Source organism: Limulus polyphemus, unplaced genomic scaffold, assembly GCF_000517525.1.
Source record: "Limulus polyphemus unplaced genomic scaffold, Limulus_polyphemus-2.1.2 Scaffold95, whole genome shotgun sequence".
In the NCBI taxonomy this organism is placed as follows: Eukaryota; Metazoa; Arthropoda; class Merostomata; order Xiphosura; family Limulidae; genus Limulus; species Limulus polyphemus.
The window spans coordinates 246,301-263,236 of NW_013665705.1; the positions used below are offsets into that span (position 1 = coordinate 246,301).

Here is a 16,936-nt window from a genome sequence, read left to right on the forward strand (position 1 = left end):
TTAAATATGATGTGTTTATGACATGATATTTTATATTTCCAAGATGTCAGCTATTGCCAACTGTAAACGTTACGTTACATATATTTTTTTCTTCTCCACTTATTATTTCTGTGACTAAATACCTTTCAAAGCCACGGATGAAGATTTACGAATATCTTATTGTTTTGAGAGTTTATCTTTCATCTGCTGATTTACATAATATAATCTAGAGCAGGAGTAAGCAGCTACGATACTCCCAGGTTAAACTTTTTATTCGGTTAAAGAATTACATACAATATAAGTCAGATCAAGGGTTATAGATAAGACCTGAAGAAAACGTGGCTCATTGATGGTAAGTTTTTTTTTGTCAACTGGTCAATTTTCGAGAACAAAAATACATTATATAAACCTGAAGTGGAGTGAATAACCAGAGCCTACATAAAAATTCAAAAAACGAAAAAAATATGTTTATTTTTAACAATCTGCGTTTAAGTTATATCCTCTGATACACCTACATAAAATGCCATTTTCAGATGCTTTCTCAGACGCATCATTTGTGCACCGTATTATTTTCTTGTCATGCGCAAAATCATAAGAAACTGATCGTTTAACAGAAAATTCGATTGGTCTGACAAATATTGCGTCACGTTTTTTTTCTTTCTTTCTTGTCAGTTGAAAGCGCATTGTCACAAGAATCGAGCTACCATCAAAACGTAAACTTTGTGTAACGAACTCTATTACTTAAGATATATATATACTGCGAGGAGCCAGGCGTGGTCTTGATATTAACAGTTTCTATATGGTGACTTGATTCTGAAATGTCTGGAAACCTAACAGTTAAATTTAATGATCGCCAGAAAAACTCTGAAGAGATCATGTCCAGAGAAGCTTTACTTGGAACAGCGATTTATTTGACTATAGTTGGTGAGTTTTTTCACGTTCAAAAACCTTCCTTCTGGACATTAGTCAACTTAACAAAATAACGCAGTGATTAGTTGATGATTGTACAAAATATATGCTCAAAGATTAATTCACAAGACGTATATTTTCATATATCTGGCTGATCCATATTCTCAGTAAAACTTACATCTAGTACACTACACTGACATAGAGCAATATATAAAGAAATTAAGAATAAAGAATAAAGACCTGCTATATTCATCTGTATAAGGAAGTGGATCATGCTGGATTTCATTTTGTAGAATATTCAACAAAAAAAGTCACGAAATTACTACAAAACTAAGGAAACAAATAATCAAAGCCACCAATATCCCCTAAACGTCTTATATTGGTTAAAAATACTGTTAGCATTGCATTAAATGCTCTTATACTGGTCAGAGGAAGGTTTGGTTTGTTTTGAATTTCGCGCAAAGCTACACGAGAGCTATCTGCGCTAACCGTCCCTAATTTAGCAGTGAAAGACTAGAGGGAAGGCAGCTAATCATCGCCATCCACCGCCAACTCTTGGGCTACTCTTTTACTAACGAATAGTGGGATTGACCAAGACATTATAACGCCCCCACGGCTGAAAGGGAGAGCACGTTTGGTGGGAGGGCGATTCGAAACCGTGATCTTCAGATTGCGAGTCGAGCGCCATAACCACCTGGCCATGCCGAGCCATCCGAGGAAGGAAAATATGACTAAAAATCACTTTTTGAGAACTTTACTTTTCAAAAATATGTATTTTACACCAATGTAAAAGCGTATTTGAGAATCCTCGCTTTTCAACTGCAGGTTTAGACTTTGGGTTTTTCTTATAACCTTGCATGCTTGGAAGCTGTAATATTAGACCACATTCGTTAACTAAACACACAGAATGATTATCTAAGGCATGTAGTTTTGAACAAGATCAGGTGTTACTAACTCAGCTTGGTCGATAATACAGAATTTCATCCAAGAGAACATTGGGTGTAAAATCAACTTACATTCTGTATAAAACCATATAGTTCGACAATGTTAACAGTTTACTATTTATTCTCTGTTAATAGTAAGTATTTTTTACACTTTCATAGAAGTAAGGCGACATTAAAAGCTTACGTAGGCTAAGTACGTTATATTATAAAGATTTTGGAGCCTCAACAGGTTTTCATGTCCGGTCATGCCCTGTCTGTGAACCGTGTATCTTGAAAATAGCTTTGCAAAAAGCTCCGCCGTAAGGTTGTGATGTCTAAAGCATACCCCTTCTTCCTGCTATTTTCTATAAGCCATCAAGTGTACAGGAGCAATGGTTTCTCCGTGAACGTTTAAACAGTCGTTTGCACAGAAATCTTTAGGCGATGCATCCAGCGACTTGACCAATATGTTTTTGTATGGATTGGCATGATTACTCATTTAATCATCCAGTTGCTTGATGTACAAAACGGTTGAACAAATATGTCTTGGAAACAACTTGTGTACACGTGACTTGTATCACTTTTTCCAGACGGAGATCCTTCTTGATTATGTTCTGTACTGTTATCTGGAGCACCTGGGCGTACAGATTTCGTTACTTAGATTTGTGTTCGCGGATTCTCACCTGTTACAAGACACCACACTTTGCTTACCACGGCTGGGGTACGACTTATTGCAAGTCTCTTTCTGGATGGTCCTGGTGTCCCAAGTTGATTCATATTCATTTATTTTCCAATGTCATTAAGTAATAGGGATATCGCGTTTTGGAAATTCTAAATCTCCGATATGAATACATCTATATGACCTGACTGTATGAATACCTTGCGTCGGAAAAGTATCTTAAACAAAATTTCCAAAAGTGTTACATTTACGATGGGCACACTACCTATGTAACGCCTAACAATGTCAAACTGTATATGTGATGAATGTCATTTTATCGCAAATTATATCGACTGAAGTTGTTTCGTAACTTACTGATTTCCATACTTAAAATCATTTTGTTGTATCGTACTCAAACCTCTGTAGAAAGTTCTCAACAGTATTTGACAGGTATAATTGGATGGACGAATTTTACGAAACGTAAACACCCACTTAGATATAGAGTTCTAGGTTAAAACATGCTATTTATTGCAGCTCTAAGCAATAGTGTAGTGCTAAATAAAGTACTCAAACCTCTGTAAAAAATTCTCAACGGTATTTGACAGGTATAATTGGATGGACGAATTTTACGAAACGTAAACACCCACTTAGATATAGAGTTCTAGGTTAAAACATGCTATTTATGGCAGCTCTAAGCAATATTGTAGTGATAAATAAAGTACTCAAACCTCTGTAAAAAATTCTCAACAGTATTTGACAGGTATAATTGGATGGACGAATTTTACGAAACGTAAACACCCACTCAGATATAGAGTTCTAGGTTAAAACATGCTATTTATGGCAGCTCTAAGCAATAGTGTAGTGCTAAGTAAAGTACTCTAACCTCTGTAAAAATTTCTCAACGGTATTTGACAGGTATAATTGGATGGACGAATTTTACGAAACGTAAACACCCATTCAGATATAGAGTTCTAGGTTAAAACATGCTATTTATGGCAGCTCTAAGCAATAGTGTAGTGCTAAATAAAGTACTCAAACCTCTGTAAAAATTTCTCAACAGTATTTGACAGGTATAATTGGATGGACGAATTTTACGAAACGTAAACACCCATTCAGATATAGAGTTCTAGGTTAAAACATGCTATTTATGACAGCTCTAAGCAATAGTGTAGTGATAAATAAAGAAGTGCCGGAATGCGAAATTTACTGCATAATCGTATAAAGTGGGATTCGTTTGAAGTCGTGGCGGTACAGCGTTTCGGAAAAAAGGTACAGGTACGCTGTGTCCACGCGTTCCCACCCCACTGCACCTCTAGTCATTTCTAAATCAATCCCATGTTCTTGTTCGTTGTGCATATAGTGACAGTTCTAAGCCGTTCAAATGTTTCTGTTTTCTCTATCTGTAATATAAAAACATGTGATTGTAACACTTCTCACCCATTCCTGTGGTCCTGATTTTATAAGTATAGCAAATATGGATTTGGTACAGTTCTAAGATGTTCAAGTGTTTCTGTTCTTATTATTGCTATAAAAATATGGATTTAAGACAAATTTCTATTATTGTTAGTATAGTACTGGAAAAATATGGATTTGGCACAGTTCAAGTGTTTATGTTCTTATGAGTGCTATAAAAATATATAAATATTTGGAAAAAACGTTGAAGGAAGTATTTCATTGCTGTTAAACTTAAATGATGATCACTACTTGTTTCTTTGTATAAAAAACGTGAATGTTGTAAAGTCCGAGTGATCAGTTTTTTGCTTTCGTTTAGTGGCTGTCCCCTGAAAGAACACACCCCTTTTTGTTCGTCCCCTGAAAGAACACAATCCCTTTTTTCGTCCCCTGAAAGAACACAATCCCTTTTCTTCGTCCCCCGAAAAAAACACCCCATTTTGTTTGTTCCGTGAAGGAACACTCCTTTTGTTCGTCCCCTGAAAAAAACACTACTTTTGGTCGCCCTCCGAAAGAACACACCCATTTTGTTCGTCCCCAAAAAGAATACACTCCTTTTTCGTCCCCTGAAAGAATATTTCTAGCCATTTTTAGCGACTAGTCTGGAGCAGTCCTAAACACCAGAAAGAAAATAATAAACAGCTGGAGGTATTTATTCCAGTATCATGCGTTTAGAAAAATGAGATAAAAATTAGTTTAGTTTCATGTCCAGTGTTGAACTTCATTTCTTCTTCACAGAGCACTCTTCTTTCCAATTAGTGCATCGCATACAACAAGCACCTTGGATGTTGACAGAGAGATTTTGCAAAAGTATATTCATTATAGAGCATTAAAACAAATAAAAAGTGTAGTTTTGTATAACAGATTAAAATACTTTAGGGTAGTTTCTGTAAAAAACAAAATATTCATCACATTCACTGATAGGATTTCTCAAGAAACGTTAATATAGAGGGGGTTAAAAGTCGTGAGAGTGAAGGACCCCTTTATTATTAATACTTCATTCAGCATAAAAATAGATAAATCTAAAGTTGAGCAGAAATAAGATAAATAGTCGTCCATATAATAAGGACGGATAACTATAAGGCAATAACAAATATGCAATCAATATTTTATTCCTTTATTTTCAGGAAAAGGTAGAATACTCTAGAGAATTCAGAGTTGTGTATTTGAATTTTAACAAGTTTAAGTCGTTAAATAATAGAAAACTGGATTGACAGCTCACACTGTATGGTTATATATATGTTTACTTGAAAATTGTAAGCACTAATCTTTTGCCAGAGCAAGTCACACAGGAAAAATTCCCGCTTACAGCATTTCGTTATGATGTACGTTATACATAAAATTACTATGTTTTTGCTTTGTTTTCGGATATTCGCACAAAGCAGCTTAGGAACTTCCCTCCCTAATTATGAACTGACAGGCTAAGAGAAAGCAGCTAGTTAAAAGCATCTACCCCCCAGATCTTGGGCTACTCTTATTTGACCGAATAGCGGTTTTTGAGTATCACCCTTATAACGAACCCACAACCCCAAAATGCGGAGCGTTATTACTAATATTGTTTTTTGTTGTTGTTGTTGTTGTTGTGTTGCGGCAACGGTACGCGAACAACAGACTAGCAGACCCATAATCCGACACGCTAACCACTGGCCAAGTTCACCCCCCCCAACAAAATTGAAATAATAAAATGCACTAATTATGTCTCAAAAAAACTAAAAACATTCTTGGTTAAGCCCAAAAAGGGTCAAGAAAACAAGCGTTACTTTTTATCTTAAGATACTGAATTCTCATTACACCAACAACAGTGTGTTTACATAATAATGATTTGTTTGTGTTGGAGCAAAGCCACATTGAGCTATCTGCTGTGTCCACCGCGGGAATCGAACCCAAGAATTTAGCGCTGTAAGTCCGTAGACTTACCTCTGTCCCACCGTCGGACTTACATAATAATGAACGGTCATACAGCATAACCAGCATATGAAATAGGAGTACATATTGAAACATATCCAATAATTATTACTGAATACAAAAAACGTACCATCAAACGTTTACAGTCGTTTCGTTTACTGTAAAATCGTAACATGAAAGATCTTCATTTAAATACTGATAAAAAGAGTAGCTCAGATCTGTATTAAAGTGTGACTGTAAGGATGGGAAGGTTAAAACTTCTCAGAGAGAGTAGGGGTAAATAAAGGATTGTACAGTTATATTATATGGTAAACCACACTTAAAGAACACATGTTCGTACATCAATTTTTAGAGACGATACCAAAATGAAAACAAGTAACTTTGTATTAATGATAAAAACTACAGTTTATTGTACAAAATATGCTCCATTGTGTGTCACTAATTATGGTGTATAAGCAAAAGTGAACATACATCACCACTGACTACAATTTTATATTTTTAAAACAAAAACTTGTCGTCGTAAATAACGCCAAGATAGTTTGAAATGATTAGCTCATCTTGATACAAATCTGTGTTCTAGAGTACACAATAACTGTGGTTTCTCACAACCTAAATAAATACAACACTTGTACTCATAAATTATTCTCTAAAAGCATGTTTATCCTACCTGATTGTTTGTTTCTAGGTGTGGTTGCTACAGTCGGGAACTGTTTGGTGGTCTCCGTTTTCTTCAAGAGAAGAGACCTGAAGAAGATTGGACACAGCATTCTCTTGGTTAACGTGGCTCTGACAGACCTCGGGATCTCAGTTTTCGGCTATCCCTTCACTACAGTGTCAGGTTATATGGGAAAATGGGTGTTTGGTGATTTCATTTGTCGAATGTATGCATTTGTCTGCTTTACACTTTCAATGATCAGCATAAACACATTAGTTGTTCTCAGTATCTATCGGTACATCACTATTTGCAAGCCGCACTACAGTAAGTACCACTTTATTTTCCTTTTATTATATCTCTCTAGACATAGGTGGCGAAATCGGGGGAAGGGGTACTGGGGACACGTACCCCTCTTGAAAAAATAAAACTACAAGCTTAAAAATATAATGATGCCAGTAAAACAAGTAGAACCTAAAAATATAAAGCGGGTTGTAGTTACCAGCATTCTTATTGGCCCGATTAAAGTTGGCAGTTCTTTTTTGACAAATCAGTAAAAATGCAAAAAGTACTCGCTCGAGAACTGTGTCGCTCTAGATTCAAAGTCCTTCCTTCCCCCTACGTCTCTGTGTATTTGTTCAATATAATTTTAAGAAAATTTACGAAGACAAGCCAATATAATCACAAAAGAAATGATTTAGGCTTAAGCATTAAATCAATGGTCGAGATTTAAATTCTAAATTTTCAAGTGATAACTTGTGTAAAAGTTTTTGTACTTCTATTGTATGAAAATCAACTGAGGTTTTTAAAATTTATTTATATGTTTTGGTTTTCATAGGGCAATGAAATAACAGTTTAATATTTTTATATAGCGCGGAAACTCATTGAGGCTGAACTTTCATTCTGCCACTAGGAGGAAGAATAGTCTATTTACAAATAAATGTTTTTTTATTCCTGACATATTTAAAAAGTTTTAGTACTGTTTCCACAGAGACACGACATTAACAGAAGGAGACACGTCATATGGCGAATATACTATTCTGATTAGTTTATACGTTTAAAAAACACCCCTACACTTACGTTATGTAATACAAAGCTTGCTTAATCAACAGCTGAATGTTGGTGTGCATAGTCATCAACATGGCAATATATATTGACAAAAAAAAAAAAAAAATACTGTCACATTTCTTCTAGTAATTACACCAAACTAGAAGTTGAGCATGAACTTGTTTCATTTAACTAGGGAATGGTTTAGACAGTGACAGTGATGGGTAAACTATAGGTAATGTTGTCTAAGAAGAATAAATTTGAAGATAAAGGATAAAATATTAATAAAAACAGTGACACTAGCGGGACAAAATCTAAGTGATGTAGTTTAGGAAAATAATTCCAAAAATATGGGATAAACTATGAATAAAACGACAACAACAACAACAACACTAAATTGCCGAGAAGAAAGCCAGGTGTATTGTAATAACAAATAGGTGTAATAATCATAAATAATATTCAACATTGAACTGGTATACGATTAAAAACATTTTATTTAGGCCGATCTATGGCCTTCAAAAAGTTGACGACTCTACATGTTTCGACGTTACAATGTTATTTATGATTTTAACTTTATACACAAGTGCCAAAATACTATAATTAAATAGGTGTAATGTTGGAGATATTTAGTTTTTTTTTAGATAAGTTTCTCAGAAGACCTTTAGTGTGGCTGTGGAGGACACACGTAGGAGGGCAGACAGGAGATGTTTGTATTCATGCATTCTAATAAGACATTAAATGTTTTGTGATCGTTTTCTGTACAATGTTGGGCCCGGTATGGCCAGGTGGTTAAGGAGCTTGATTTGCAATCTGAGGGTCGCGGGTTCGAATCCCCGTCCCACCAATCATTTTCGCACTTTCAGCCGTGGGGGCGTTATAATGTGTGGTCAATCCCACTATTTGTTGGTAAAAAGATTAGCCCAAGAGTTGGCGGTGGGTGGTGATGGCTAGCTGCCTTCCATCTAGTCTTTCACTGCTAAATTAGGGACGGCTAGCGCAGACAGCCCTAGTGTAGCTTTGCGCGAAATTCAAACCCAACCCAACTGTATAATGTTATCAAACATTCTTGATGGACATCAAACGTTTTGAGTTCTTCCTTCGTAAAACATTTTCAAACATTCTAGTTGGACTTTAAATGTTTTATGATCATCTTGTGTACAATGTTCCCAAAATTTCAAATGCCCAGAAGCAGAAGTCTACCTGGATTTTTAACACAAAAAGTGAGTGCCGAGAGATTAATAAAACACAAAAGTAAGAAGCTCAGTGAAACAGTTGTAAATTACTAAACAAAAAATCTAATGACCTGTATGTTTATTGTACTTATAAGTGCAAAGACTGAGATATTACTCTAAAAATATCAGCTATTTAAAGAGAGTGTTTTAGTCAGTCCAGTACTGATTGTCTAGCAACAGAGATTAGTATATTAATTCTGAAAGTGATTCTGTCCACATTTTAAACGTGTACAGTAGTTTTATGCAAGGTATACATATTACATAATTCATAATAACTATTTGATTTATGTGATAATCATTATATTTTATATGTTAAACTCAAGAAAACAGTGCTAAGAGCGAGTTTGACCCATCAGGCTTAGGCAATTAATTGTTACTTAAGTTTACAAGCTTGACCCATCAGGCTTAGGCAGTTAATTTTTATTTAAATTTAAAGCTTGACCCATCATACTTAAGCAATGAATTGTTACTTATGTTTACTAGCTTGACCCATCAGGCTTAAGCAATGAATTGTTACTTAAGTTTGCAAGCTTGACCCATCAGGCTTAGACAGTTAATTGTTACTTAAGTTTAAAGCTTGACCCATCATACTCAAGCAATGAATTGTTACTTATGTTTACTAGCTTGAACCATCAGGCTTAAGCAATGAATTGTTACTTAAGTTTACAAGCTTGACCCATCAGGCTCAGGCAGTTAATTGTTACTCAAGTTTACCTTAATTCATCGAGTTCTGCTGAAAGTCTAAATAGCAACGTGAAATAATTGAATAGATTGTATAACGTGGTAAAATAATCAGCAATAAGATATAGTCTATATATTCTATATAGTACAAGCAATCACACTATGACCCAGTAGTAGTAGTGTGGTCCTGTCATAGTTCTTATAAGCGTGATAAGTGTAAAGGAACCCAAGGAATTGTTCAAAACTAGGAAGTTAATACGAAGGAATACTAAACTCTGGGAATAATAAGCTTATGATATTATTAAAGTCACAATAAGTAAGATTTCTATAACTGAAATGAATTTGTAAAACAAAAGAAGTCCACTCGAAGGACAGAAAATAAACTGGAAACAATAAAATCTACAGTAATTTTAATTTTATTTTCTCTACTTATATGTGACGACTGTGAAGCTAAGTTGGTTACTGAAGAATGAGCTTCATTCCCTGAAACCTTTACATAACAAGTAAAATAAAATACTTAAAAGAAAATATTAATAAAAGACTGTTTATTTGTTAGAATTTTTGCGCAAAGCTACACTAGGATTATTTGGGCTTAGCTGTCCCTAATTTTCAACTCATAGACTAGGGAGCAAGCATCAAGTTAACAGCACCCAACGCCAACTATGGGGATAGTTTTTTTTTTTTTTTTACGACAACGAGATAGGAATCATAAACCCTAAAACTCAATGTCCGTGTACACTAAGTACTAAGCCACTTACATAGACTACATCAAACAAGAGCAAGTGTTTGATAAGTAATAGGTAAGAGCAAGTGTTTGGTAAGTAATGGGTAAGAGCAAGTGCTTGGTAAAGTAATGGGCAAGAGCAAGTGTTTGGTAAGTAATGCGTAAGAGCAAGTATTTGGTAAGTAATGAGCAAGAGCAAGTGTTTGGTAAGTAATAGGTAAGAACAAGTGTTTGGTAAGTAATAAGTAAGAGCAAGTGTTTGGTAAGTAATGGGTAAGAGCAAGTGTTTGGTAACTAATACGTAAGTGCAAGTGTTTGGTAAGTAATTGGTAAGAGCAGGTGTTTGATAAGTAATAGGTAAGAGCAAGCATGTTTGTAGAAACAGCCAATGTATTACCAAAAGACCATCCAGCATTCAGGGCTTGTAAATAATCTGTTGGGAGTTAGTGACAGATCGTTTGTGATGGCCTTTGTTTGTTTCTTTTCAATTCCGAGCAAGCTATACGAAGGCGATCTGCGCTAGCCGTCCCTAATTTACCAGTGAAAGACTAGAGGGAAGGCAGCTAGTCATCACTACCTACCGCCAACTCTTGGGCTATTTACTCTTTTACTAACGAATAGTGGGATTGACCGTCACGTTATAACGCCCCCACGGCTGAAAGGGCGAGCATGTTTGGTGGGACGGGGATTCGAACCCATGACCCTCAGATTGCGAGTCAAACGCTCTAACCACCTGGCCGTGATGACCTTTGAGAGCAGAAAAAAGTGGCATTGGATTCAGTCTTACATTCCGCCAGACAGTTTTATGATAGGCCATTATCCGTTTTGAGAACAAACAGGTAGAACACATTATCAAAAAAGAAAAAAGGTGTATTTTTGTTAGGTTTCAAACAGCGGATAGAAAATTCAAGATTCGCTTCACGATTCTGCTAAACACGTTCTGTACTTTCATATCCATATGAGTTTTAAGAGTGAAATGAATCCTGTTATTCGGGTCAATGTTGGACAAATCCTTTTGGTGACGGGTACTATTGGCTGGTTGTTTTTATTTCTAAGTAGTTCAAAATTAGGGACAGCGATATCTGAACTTTAGGGTTCTCTATCGTGGCTATTTAGTCCATGTAGGGATAACGTGCCGTTAAGGTTGACAATACCAATCAAACACAAAAGACTAAAATCCTTCATAAAAATGGCTTTTCCATTTTTACAATAAGACAGAAATTGCAATAACTTAACAATTGAACTTAAGAAAGCAAAATATATTTTGTTAGTTTGTTTGTAGTTAAGCGCAAAGCTACACAATGGGCTATCTGTGTTGTGCCCACCACAGATATCGAATCTCGGTTTTTAGTGTTATAAACCTTCAGACTTACCGCTGTGCCACGGAGGGGGGCAAGCAAAATAAATATCAAAATAAAAGTAATAATAATTAGACATTAAGTTTTATCAGATACGATAAAAAATATACAGTTTTGAATATTAAAACACTGTAAATCAATAGGCCTAATTTACATATTTGATAAAAGTCACGTTAAATTTCAGATGTTTTCACATTCATCTTAAAGAACAAATTAAGAGGAATAAATCAGAATTCAGGGTGATTTTCATCACAACTATTAAGTCTTTTTATTGGTTTACAATAATAAATTCTGTCACCATAAACCTATACGCATGTACTTTTACTTGGAAATGCTTTCCACAAAGTTTACACCACATTAGCTAAACAGCACACTGTATCGTGCTCATTTTGGCGCATTCTCGTAGTCAATTCCCACTAAACCTTTTCCTTATAACTACAAATAAAAAAAAACGAAAGAATTTTTTTCACACATAAAGACATTTGCTCATAAGTAGATACACGGGAATTGATAAATATTTCCGGGACATAATATCCTCACATAAATATCACTTTGTTTACACCAGTTTTATAACGATGATTTTGGCATGTTCTTGGAGAGATCTAATAAAAAAGAAGAAACGCAGAAAACGAAAGACATAAAAACCGCTAGACATTCACTCATTTCTGGCTCTATAGTTATTTTAATAGCAATGCAGTTTTACACAAATTTAGAAAATCGATTATTTTAGATTTGCCAAAAACACATTTTTTGCTTTGCTAGTTTCGAGTAAAGCATTATAATATCTGACCAGAAAAAAAAAGAGATATAAATCCCACGCGCAGAGTAAACTTAATATTTGTATGTAAAAAGCAAAAAAAAAAATAACTCTCTATGCGCAAAAGCGTTTCCAACAAACATGTTGTTGTTTTAAGACGGTGCTATAACTTTAACAGTTAATATAATTATATATATATATATATATACGTTGCCAGTTCTTGAAGAAAATTCATTCCAAATCAAAATGAACATAGTTACCATAGAAACGTTTTTACTTTTGGCGGTTTCTTGGATTTCTTAACATTAAAAATTGAATGTTTAAATACAAGATGCTTGAATGAGTAATTTCAAGTTTCAATACAACGATAAATGGATTAAACAAAATTTTTATCTAAACCGATATTGATCTCCCATGTATGAAACTCTTATATGTTAAAACCAGTTTCTCACTAATAAACGAACTGTACTTCTCTGTTTATTTAAACTCGGGTGAAATCTATTAATCAATAGACTTTCCAGTATGCGCAGTTTCAATTCATTATTTGCCTTTGCGACAATTTTAAATTGTCATCTATTTACAGGTTCATTACGCTCATTCAGCGCGTGTATCTAGATCTCATATAACCACAATTTTGCATGGCAGAACACGTTAATTTAAAATCATTTTTCAGCATTAATAATTATGTGCTTAACGAATGTAGTGAGCCTATAAATGGAAGACTATTTAAAATTATCGCAAAGACAAATACTGAACTGAAACTACGTGTAAATAGAAAGTTCAACCGAGATCAAATGAGCAGAGTAATGTAGCTCATCTATTACTAATTATATAGCCCTCAGTGGCGCAGCCGTATATCTGCGGATTTACAACGCTAGAATTCGGGTTTCGATACCCGTGGTGGGCAGAGCACAGATAGCCCATAACTACAAACAAAATATATTGTGATATTTCTTCATTCAGTTATATTAAAGGACATAAAATACAGTGTCGGCCTCTGTGGTAATAACCTCAAACTAAAGCCCTTGCTTCGAGATGAAAAGCCGTGGAAGAAATACTCGCAATTTTCATCAACTGCATTTTAGCAGTTGTGATTGTATGAATAGATATTATTTTTAAAATAACTGCCAAATAGCTAGATAGACGGATGGGTATATAGACAGATAGAGATATGCTTATAATATCTAAACGGGAGCAGCATCGCCGAAAGCGTTTCTAAAGATAGTTTGTTTATTGTTAAGCACTAACATAATAGGCTATCTTTTCTGTAACCAACGCGAATATCGAAACATGTAGAGTCGTCAACTTTTTGAAGGCCATAGATAGGCCTCAATAAAATGTTTTTAATTGTGTACCAGTTTACCGTTGAATATTATTTATGATTTTTAACTTTATACACAAGTGCCAAAATACTATAATTACATTTTTAGCGTTCAAATAGTCCTTAAACTTACTACTGAGTTACTAGGGGCCCCGGCATGGCCAGGTGGTTAAGGGCGCTCGACTCGCAGATTGCGAGTCGTGGGTTCGAATCCCCGTCACACCAAACATGCTCGCCCTTTGAGCCGTGGAGGCATTATAATGTGACGGTCAATCCCACTATTCGTTGGTAAAAGAGTAGCCCAAGAGATGGCGGTGGGTGGTAATGACTAACTGCCTTTCCTCTAGTCTTACACTGCTAAATTAGAGACGGCTATCGCAGGTAGCCCTCGTGTAGCTTTGCGCGAAATTCATAACAAACAAACAAACAAACGAGTCACTAGTAGCGTAGAAAAACTTACCGTTTCGAGAGTTTACCATCACGGGTACACCTGATCCACAGATTGCTTTGAATTAAAGTTGATTTCAAGTAACTATTTGAGAAGCGCTATAAAAATCTGACCTCAAGCAAGTAACTTCTATCAGTTATTGAATATGAGAAATTTGGTTTACGTTTCCAAACGAGTCTGACACTGCTTTGAAGACATGCGCGTCTGGAGAGAAAACAACAACTGACATTATACTAACTTAAGTTTAATACCGAAAAAAAAAGATAAATAAACTTAAACTCAATAATCGATAAAGCAAAATTTCGTTCAGCATTTCTATATATCGAACACTTCACCAACTCTTTTCTTAGAACTTTGTATCAGTTTTAGTCATAATCAGCTACAAGTGAATATCAAATATTTAACGCACTTGGTCGAGTATTACTTTAATTAATTGGAGGTGGGAGACAGAAGTCCCCAATGTTTATTATTATTTCAAAAATTCAAATATTTGTTCTTTCAGAATATAAACTGACCAGAGGAAACACGAAGAAAGTTCTGGTTGTTATCTGGGTCTATGCCCTGCTGTGGTCATTACCACCTCTAGTTGGATGGAAAGGATACAGCTATGAGGCTTTCGGAACGTCCTGTTCCCTAGACTGGCACAACTACGGCACCCTAAACATGGTTTATATTTTTGGTGAGTATACATGGCTTATTCACTAGACAGGTCCCACCCCCCAGTGGCACAGCGGTATGTCTGCGGACTTACAACGCTAGAAACCAGGTTTCGATACCCATGGTGGGCAAAGCACAGATAGCCCATTGTGCAGCTTTGTGCATAACTTCAAACAAACAAACAAACACTAGACAAGCACAACCACTATCCTAAACATGGTTTAAATTTTTGGTGGGAATACATAGCCTGTTTATTAGACTGGCATAACATAGCACCCTAAAAACTGGAAATTTTAAAGAACGACATAGCTTGTGGGACAGATAGAATTTATTTAAAGATTTTGAAGGAGGTTAAGAACATGATATATAAGCTATCTACTATTTATGTCTTATAAGTTTTAGGAGGTTAAGAATAGGATATATGATCTATCTACTATTTATGTTTTATAAGTTCTAGAAGGTTAAGAACAGGATATATGAGTTATCTACTATTTATGTTTTATAAGTCCTAGGAGGTTAAGAACGGGATATATGAGCTATCTACTATTTATGTTTTGTAAGTTCTAGAAGGTTAAGAACAGGATATATGAGTTATCTACTATTTATGTTGTTTCAGTCCTAAGAGGATACGAATAGGGTATATGAGCTATCTATTTTTTATGTTTTATAAGTCCTAAGAGGTTAAGAATAGGATATATGAGCTATCTACTATTTATGTTTTATAAGTCCTAGGTGGTTAAGAATAGGATATATGAGCTATCTACTATTTATGTTTTATAAGTCCTAGAAGGTTAAGAACAGGATATATGAGTTATCTAGTATTTATGTTGTTTCAGTCCTAAGAGGTTACGAATAGGGTATATGAGCTATCTACTATTTATGTTTTATAAGTCCTAAGAGGTTAAGAACAGGATGTATGAGCTATCTACTATTTATGTTTTATAAGTCCTACGAGGCTAAGAACAGGATATATGAATTATCTACTATTTATGTTGTTTCAGTCCTAGAAGGTTAAGAACAGGATATATGAGCTATCTACTATTTATGTTTTATAAATCCTAGGAGGTTAGAAACAGGATATATGAGTTATTTACTATTTATGTTGTTTCAGTCCTAGAAGGTTAAGAACAGGATATATGAGCTATCTACTATTTATGTTTTATAAGTCCTACGAGGCTAAGAACAGGATATATGAGCTATCTACTATTTATGTTGTTTCAGTCCTAGGAGGTTAAGAACAGGATATATGAGCTATCTACTATTTATGTTTTATAAGACCTTAAATAGTTGGTAAGATGTTGGTGAATGTTATACCTCTTTTCCAAGAGAGATTATAATTACAGACATACTTAGTCTTACATCAGTGGTGGGAGAAGTGTTTGATAAAGTAAAGTCATTTATTGAAAAGTCAGCATGGTTTCACTAAGAGAAAATCTCGCCTTAGTAATTTTTTGACATTTTTTAAAGTTACTGCTTATGTAGATGAAGGCAAAGGGAGTAGATTTGGTGTATCTGGATTTTCAGAAAGCATTTGATGAAGTTACGCATAAAAGGCTTGTTAAAAAATTCTCTGTAGGTGGGGGAAATAGATTGCCTCATTTGGTAAAAAAAAATTGGCTAGATGGGAAATGCACGTGGCTGTTTTAAGTCAAACTGCACTAATGTCGCAGAAGTGGGGTACTTCAGGACTCAGTGTTGGGATCTTTGCTCTTGTTTTGATTTACATCAATGACATAGATGGAGAAAAGGTCAATATTATTGACATTTGTTTATTGTATTAAAGTTGCTGACTGTGAGGAGAATTCTGCAGCTTTACAAAATGATTTGGTGAGTTGGACGAACAAGTGATAGTAAGATTTCAATTATAATAAATGCAAGGTAATACCTGTGAGATATCATAATTTGAATTATAGGTATAATTGTAATGGAAATAGTCCTAACAGTGTTATGGAAAAAAAAAAGGATTTCGGTATTCTAGTTGATTAGTTTATTACGCCACCAAAAGAGTGTACTGTTGTTAGTTGCAGGGCAAATATGATCTTTGATTGTATTTACAAAAGAAATAAATATAAATCTAAAGAGGTTATAAGTCATGGCATGGTCATTGGTTAGGCCACATTTGAGTATTTTGTTCAGTCTTTAGTGCCTTACCTTAGAAAGGGTTCAGAGGAGGGCTATTAAGATGATATCTGGGATGTAAATTTTGTCATATGGGGACAGGTTAAGATCTCTG

General features: G+C 34.9%; 1 protein-coding gene across 1 annotated transcript; it reads left to right on the forward strand.

Moving 5' to 3' along the window:
* Positions 1-797: 797 nt before the first annotated feature.
* Positions 798-16,551, forward strand: LOC106469198 (rhodopsin, G0-coupled-like). The gene is made up of 5 exons (XM_022398598.1): positions 798-903; positions 6,512-6,904; positions 12,283-12,288; positions 14,549-14,725; positions 16,487-16,551. Exons 1-5 carry the CDS (start codon positions 798-800, stop codon positions 16,549-16,551), a joined length of 747 nt encoding a protein of 248 aa, XP_022254306.1.
* The last annotated feature ends 385 nt before the right edge of the window (positions 16,552-16,936 follow it).

Coding starts and splice junctions, on each gene's coding strand:
- LOC106469198 (XM_022398598.1), top strand. CDS start 798: ATGTCTGGAAACCTAACAGTTAAATTTAATGATCGCCAGAAAAACTCT. Junction 904..6,511: donor GATTTATTTGACTATAGTTG/GTGAGTTTTTTC, acceptor GTTTGTTTCTAG/GTGTGGTTGCTACAGTCGGG. Junction 14,726..16,486: donor AAACATGGTTTATATTTTTG/GTGAGTATACAT, acceptor ATTGTATTAAAG/TTGCTGACTGTGAGGAGAAT.